The following is an 8,021-nucleotide window of genomic DNA, read 5'->3' as shown; positions in this document are numbered from 1 at the left end:
GGTTGTCTCGCGGTATCGATATTATCTAAAGTGGTCGACTTCCAGACTTGCCTACAATTGAATCAACAACTTATCCGTAGCTACAATGTTTATCACGAGAAACTTGTATATGATCTTTAAGTGGTTATCTTATTCCTATGGAGTTTGATAAATGAATAAACAAGAGATTTGTCGCAATGAAATTTCTGTGCATTATTCTTCCATTGTGTAATATCTCATTATGTAATATCTCACTTTATTCGAGAAATATACAAACGTATCCTTAAGATGTTTAAAAATATGGATGTCCTCTAAATATCTTTATAACATCCTTTAGAGATATGGAGATGCAAAATATATTTTTTTCAATTAATTAAATTATTTAGCATATGTCCCACGCTTCGTTTTAATGAATAAAATACAGATTTGTTAATTTAAATATGAGTAATCGAAATAAGATGTTTTCTCAAAACATTTTTTAGTATTATTTTGATCTTGAATGATTTAAATCAACAATTTTCGACGTCACTTTCTTTTAACTGACAAAAATCTCGCGTACTGACAGTAATAATTCTCTTAAATTAAAAAAAAAAAAATCTTTCTTCCAACGATGAAAGCATGCTGTTAATGTGCAGCCGCGCTAGGTGGCATGCAGGCCGGCATAACGCTTGGTTGGACATCGCCGATCCTGCCATATCTCACATCAGCGGAATCCTTCCTTCCGGAACTATCCGAGGATCAGATCTCATGGATAACGTCCTTGTTGGCGCTGGGTGCCATCGTGGGTGCCGTGCCGACTGGTAAAATCGCTGATCGAATCGGTCGGAAATGGGCCATCTTTTTAACAGCTGTGCCGTTTACTATAGGCTGGCTTACCCTGTTAACGATTAGGAACATCAACAGTATATATGTTGCCCGGTTCATCGGTGGGATCGGTGCCGGGGCGACCTGTGTCCTCGTACCAGTCTACACCAGCGAAATCGCCCAACCATCGATTCGTGGTGCTTTAGGTGCTTTATTTCCCTTGTTCTTTTCCTTGGGAATCATGTTTTCATACGTGGCGGGCGCATACTGTTCCTATGTAATCTTTAATTTTGCCTGTTGCGCCATTTTGATGCCCTTCGTCTTGGGCGTGCCCTTTTTGCCGGAATCCCCAATGTGGTTGGTACAGAAGAATCGTAAAATCCAAGCCATCAAGGTGCTGACGATCTTGCGGGGACCGCATTATGACGTCACAGAAGAGATAGCTGTTCTTCAACATGATGTTAATAGGATGGAGAACTTATCGGGCGGCCTCAAGGATCTCGTTGGAACCAAAGCCGGACGTAGGGCTGCTATCACCTGTGTGGGACTCATGTTCTTCCAGCAACTGTGCGGTATAGATGCGGTTCTATTCTATACAGTCAATATCTTTCAAGCAGCGAACAGTACGATCGACCCCTTCTTAGCGACCATCATTATCGGGTTCACTGAAGTCGTAATGACGATATTCGTCGCTATCGTAATCGATAGGTAAGATATGATATTTGAAAATCGGATTAGAACTTTCGTAAATCTCTTTAAAATCTTGGAACTAATGTAGCGATCTTCAAATTACATGAGCTGATATGCAAAAATAACTATAACTAAAAATATAAAAAAGATGTTAAAATCCTTGGATTCTTTAGCTCTTTGATTAGTAGAGTGTATTCTATTTTAAATGTATAAAAAATATATAGAATTGTATATTAAATATATAGAATTATAAATATATAAAAATTGTATTTCTGCTGCCATATACATATTATACACTGTTTCATTAATTAAAACAATAAACTTTTTAAAAAAGAAAAGATTTTTCATCTTTCTATTGATAGCTTAAACAAAAAAAATTATACAAGTTTTTTGTTCTCACAAAAAATTTAGATAGAAATAACGATTTTAACAAATGAGCTTATATATATTCCGTCTTATTTTCTTCTTTTCTTCTTCTTCTTTTTACATTACATAAAGTAGATATCGAATTATTTTATTCAATTCTAAACTTCAAATTTAAGAAAAGAATGAAAACATCTCACAAATTTTTCCAAATATCTTAAAATTAAATGTAATAACAATATAGTTGTAATTTCGTCTCTTCTTTCTTCAGATTTGGTCGGAAGCCGTTGCTGATAATATCCGGCACAATGATGACCATTTGTCTGAGCGTCTTGGGTTATTACTTCAAGCTCAAGGATGGAGGAAATGACATGAGTACTTTTGGCTGGCTGCCACTGACCAGCCTCGCTCTCTTCAACATTGTCTTTTCGATCGGTTTCGGATCCGTGCCATTCACGATAATAAGCGAGATATTTCCGCCGGAAACCAAGGGTGTTGCCAGCAGCTTGTCTATAGTAGTGCACTGGAGTCTAGTATTTGCTGTCACCAAGCTGTTCCCAACCATGGAGTGCAGGATGGGCCAGGCCATGACTTTCTGGACCTTCTCATGCTTCACTGCCGCGTCCGCGATTTTCTCGTACTTCGTAGTGCCGGAGACGAAGGGCAAGACACTGCAGGAGATACAGAGCAAGCTCAAACGAAGGCAAGAATCGAAAACGGAATGTCAAGTCGAACCAGTCTGAAAATATCGGCATCTTGCAGTATTTTTATCTTGTTGCACTTTTGCAGCGCCGAAATTAAGTCGGCAAAGGTCGAAACGCTAAAGTCCTAATAAAGCTAGTGAAGGAAAGAAAAAGAAAGAAGAGAGAGAGAGAGAGAGAGAGAGATGTGTTTTATATTTTTTCTTTTTTATAAAAATATATTTATCATAAGCGAATATTAATTCCATTTTTTGTGTAATTATTATACGATGAATACGATAAATGAGTTTCAAATGTTGAACACACCTACTGATGTGTAAGTATATCTGCACTTTTATATGTATATACACTTGAAAGATTAAAATTGTAAAAAATGAAATACAAATGTCTTTTTATAGAAACTTAATTTCATTTTATTAAAGTTAATCAAGAATTATTTATAAAATATTATTATCCTGTGAAAATTTTTCTTAGAATTCTTCAATTTTGCAGAATTTTTATATAAATTTCCGGAGTCCCTAAAATTCCACATAATTATATTATTTTTGAAAAAATTTCTCAAATTTTTATTTTGGAATATTTTTCGGATGCTAAGAAAATTTATATTTTTCAATAAAAAAATTTTTTATATTTTATATGTTGGATAATCTTATTATTCCGGAAAAATATTTCAAGCGTTTTATAATTACGTACAGTAATTAATATTAAGTTATTTCTTCATTAAATTAACAAATTTTTTTGTATCGCAAACAATGTTACCGACAAACTAACATCCAAGTTAAAGTGAATTCTATTCACTGGATGTCACGCGCTACACGTTTGTGAGAAATACAAATAAGTTAAGAAATAAGAAGAGACAGAGAAAAGAATATTATATTTTCTTTTTTGTGCCAATCGTAAATCGTGCATAAAAAAATATTATATCTATTTTCTATCTTTCCTTGATATTGTCAATTAATAATACAACAAATGATAATACAACAAACTCGTTTCACGTTATTCAATAGCATGTACCTTCCTTATCGAGTCATGGTAAAAGAAGTCAAATATTTGCATCTCTTAGAATTTCGCAGAGATAATACTTCAAAACGGTTGTTAATTTCATTATTCATTTACATTATTTTATATGCAAGTTTTGATTTAACTGAATTCTTATATATTCTTAATTGAATTCCATAACTTATTTTGAAAGCTCGACTATTCCGATTTGCTTGTTTACAGTAAAAAAAAACATTTTATATTTGTGTTAAACCGGTCCTTACTAAAATTTATGTTAAATTTATCTGAATGTTAATTTAACATATATAACGTAATTATTATTTTTTAATATTTTGTTAAATTAATATTTAACATTTATTAGTATTAAAATAACAAATTTATAAGTAAACAAATAATACAAAGACTATATATTTTAAAAATATAAATTTTAAGATAAAAAATAAATGTACGTATAAATTTAAAATTTTAAAAATGTTCATTGAACAAATATGCTTTCACAATTTATTTCCAAACTATATCGAAGTGTTACATTCTTTGTGTTAATTTTTACATAATGTTTGTATCACTTTCTAATATTTAGATTTATCTCATGTAACATTAATATGAAAATTTGGATGGACTGTTTAGAACACAGGATGCGTTAAATTTAATATAAATTTTTCAATTGATTTTTTCTAAACTAATTAATTTATAAACTCTTTCTTTATTTCTGATAAATTGTTAAAAAAATCCCTGAGTTTTATAAATTAAATCACCACAAATAAATTCTCATCGATTTTTATTAAATCCACTTGTCTACTGCCGCTACTTGTTGCAGCAGAGTATAACAAGTGATATAAAAGCAATTCGGTCACCGGCAGAGATATTACATTAAGTTTCACAATAAGGGATTACTATTTGATTTAAGTTAGGTACCAAGTATAATGAGGTAAGTGAGTAAAAGGAGTCCTATTCCCCGCGTGCATTCTTCGGAAGTGCTTACAATAGAGAAATCCTGTTTGTGACAGGATTTGCTTTTCGCAGTAGCGAAACCTTGATATCAACTTTAACATCATTATGTCGCCTTATTTGATGCAAATTATTTAATGAGAAAAATTTCTGATTGAAAAATGAATGAATCAGGAGATCCTGATCATATCAATCAGAAGTTCTAGTTATCTGATTATCTCAACTGGATTATTATAATCTGATTATCTTAACTAGAATTTTGATTGATATACGGAAAGAAACGATTTTACTAAAGTATGTAACAATTTAATTTAGATACAAATCTGAAAATTTATTGGATTATCAAAATTATTATGTAGAATTCAAACATAATGAGCAATACTACAAAAAAGTTTAACATTCTAGCAACCAGTATAGGAAATTATTCTGATGATCTAACAAATTTTATTTTTAAATCTGTATCTAATTAAATATTTAGACTTTAACAAAACCGTCTTCTTTTCGCATATGATCAAAATCTATTGATTTGTTTCGTCTTCAATCAAAAATTTTTCCCAGGGTCGTTTCTGTATTTCTATCTCTCTCCGTTATTACAATTGTGAAACGAAGCAAATCACAATTTTCTTAAGAGCTATGCGAGTTGAAAAATTGCACGTGTAAAATTTACCTAGAAATTTCTCGACTAGATCAAAATGAATATTTCTTTAACAAAAATATCATTGCGCTGTACTTCTTTTATATCCTTTTATTAAACATAATAATTATGCGTTTCGCGCATATTAAAATCTTATTTAAATAAAATTCCGATTTTATTTTAATATAATTCTGAATTCAATGCTTTAATTCCAGTCTTTATATCAATAGAATCTTGCCTAGAAATTTCGTTATCAAGTTTAATATTCAAATTTTCAAAATTGAAGCAAGAAACGACGTTCAGATAAATTTTTATAGCAAGACAAATATTCAATTTTTTTAACAAGGAATATTTATATTACTCATCAAAAATACGCATCGATTAATAATAATATTAATCAAGCATACGCATGTATGCTTTCATACAATAATCAATAAAAAAGGATATAACATTAATAATTCTGCGCGTTACATAATAGCCACCACGCTACTACTGGAAAGAATACAAAATCCTTTATGAAGACATAAATAAATGAGCAGCCATCAGCACTTGCTGAGAGATGAGAAGTTTGCAGTGCTATAAATCCTAAGTAGGACTCAGTTTCCGGAGGTTTGAACAACTTATCCTTCATAAGTCCCGCTGATGACGTTCCACATTGTCAAGTTTCGCCATCTCTTTCCACTGTCTTCGAAGACTATTATGGCGCGAAAGGTGGATGAAAGAGAAGTTGTAATCACATGTTGTAAGGACGGTTGGACGTAAGAATGATGTGAAAAGCAATATCCGGCATATCCGTCTCTCCATCTCTTTAACGACAAGCTTTTTATTGTTGTTATAAAAATGCTTCGATTATCTCATAATATATTTATTGAGAAAATAGTGTGCGATTTGTCAGAGCTCTTTTATATATCCACAATTTTCTAGTAAATGTCTTGTTCGGATAAAGAATATTTCGAAGGTATCTTTCCTTGCTAATTAATGGGCTGTGAAATATATTTTTTCGCAATATATTATACGTCTCCCGTCTTTTTTAAAATATAATACAAGTAAATTTTCGTTTCAACATAGAATTTCGATACTTTCATGTTTATAAAAAATTCTACCTGTGATTATCGTGTGATACATTTAAGTTTCGTGTAGACATGTTATAAAATCAATTAATATATTATATTCTATTATAATAAGTTAGAAGAAATAGAATTTATATTGTGTTTAATTCACGAAAATCGTCTTATAAACAGAATAATATTTTCTCCTCGATCTAAATTCCTCTGAATATTAAATCAAGAATTAGATTTCACAATTCATTGTTGCAACTATATTCTTGCATAAATGGAAAACTATAAACAATGCTGGTTACACATATGTCGCGAAAACGATGTATTGTCATATCTTACATCAGTAGCTTATATCTCATAAGAAATATTACGATATTACATGCCTTGGGACAAGGTTTTGTTCAAACCATGCGTCAAGATGCATATTCAAGGGGGCACAGCTGTTACATATAATCTTCTAGTATCACGACAAAGTTACAGAGATTTTCTCAAATCACATTTAGCGCACTAATGACTTGTCCGCCCCTTCTTGACAAAAGAGTCAGAAAAAATATATTTGCATTCCGCAACAATTCTAATCTTAAGAATAGAAATGCTACACATAGGGTTATATACAGTAAAAATATTTTGTGTTTGTATAAAAATGGAACCTTATTAATTAAAATTTTTATATTGAATTTTTAACGGTATCTGATGATTAATTTAACATAACGTGATTACATTGTTTGAATATTTTATTCAACTAATTTAACATTTCAAATATTAAAATAATATAAGTCATGAATAAGTGAGTAACTAACAAAAATAATGTTTTAAAATGTAAATTGTGAACAATATGTAAAAAATGAGATCAACAACGAACAAATAAGGTGTTACAAAAAGAAAATTAATTTATTAATCTGATACATAATACTGAATGATAAAAAGTGACATTTTCATAACTCCAGAACAAAATTAGTCATTTTTTTAGTTCTTTGGCTGCTAAATACGAATCTGTCTTTAAAATTATTCTATCAAGCCACAATTTAGAGAAATTTGTAATTAAAATTATAAAAGGATTATTTTTACATCTTTTATCCAAAAAATTACGGGAAATCACTAATCTTGATTTTTTTTGTCAAACAATGTAATCAGGGTATTGAATATTTCGATTGCACGGAATCTTTTCAGCGCGCGCAGTAAAAATTTCTTTCATAATAATTTAAATAAAGTATTGTGTGAAACATGACGCATACAAAAATGATGAAAAATCGAAATATTTCCAATCGATTGTATATGAATAGGGATTAATAATAAAAGACCAGCAAACTAAAAATACATTTCACAAACCTTATATAGATCTAGATATTAATGAATTATTGATCATCAAAGGTAAATGTATATAAGTATATTGTATATAAATGTATATAAATATATTGTATAAATGTATATAAATATATTGTATAAACGTGTATAAATGTTGTAAGATAAACGTATATAAATATAAAAAACGTATAAACATATATAAATACTGTCGAACTTCAAAACTAATAAATAAAAGAACATCTATCAATCTATTCTTTGTTTCGGGGCGAGAATGGGTTAATAATATATGTCAAAGATAGACATCGAGTTGTCATAATAAAAAAACCATTAATTAAGGACAGGTTAGCGAATAAAAAGAAGTATATACTAGTTTTTAGCTTATTATGCATATTTTTAAGACATAGTTGAAATGGATGTTTCTTTCAATAATTTGTTTCTTATTTTTCGATCAAGTTCGCAACCTTATCAAATTGTGAATTCTAGGATAAATGAATAAAAGATGTAAATGTATATGTGTGTTGATTTAACATTTATTCTAAA

At 30.0% G+C, this 8,021-nt stretch overlaps 1 protein-coding gene across 1 annotated transcript; it reads left to right on the top strand.

Moving 5' to 3' along the window:
* Positions 1-628: 628 nt before the first annotated feature.
* LOC105622699 (facilitated trehalose transporter Tret1-like) lies at positions 629-2,718 on the top strand (the record flags this gene model as incomplete). The annotated part of the gene is made up of 3 exons (XM_012204111.1): positions 629-1,491; positions 2,108-2,539; positions 2,694-2,718. Coding segments are annotated over exons 1-3 (1,320 nt in total), but the record flags the coding sequence as incomplete, so codon positions are not given.
* Between the last annotated feature and the right edge of the window lie 5,303 nt (positions 2,719-8,021).

This window comes from Atta cephalotes, assembly GCF_000143395.1.
Source record: "Atta cephalotes unplaced genomic scaffold scaffold00048, whole genome shotgun sequence".
Classification (NCBI taxonomy): domain Eukaryota; kingdom Metazoa; phylum Arthropoda; class Insecta; order Hymenoptera; family Formicidae; genus Atta; species Atta cephalotes.
This window is presented reverse-complemented; position numbering and strand designations above follow the sequence as displayed.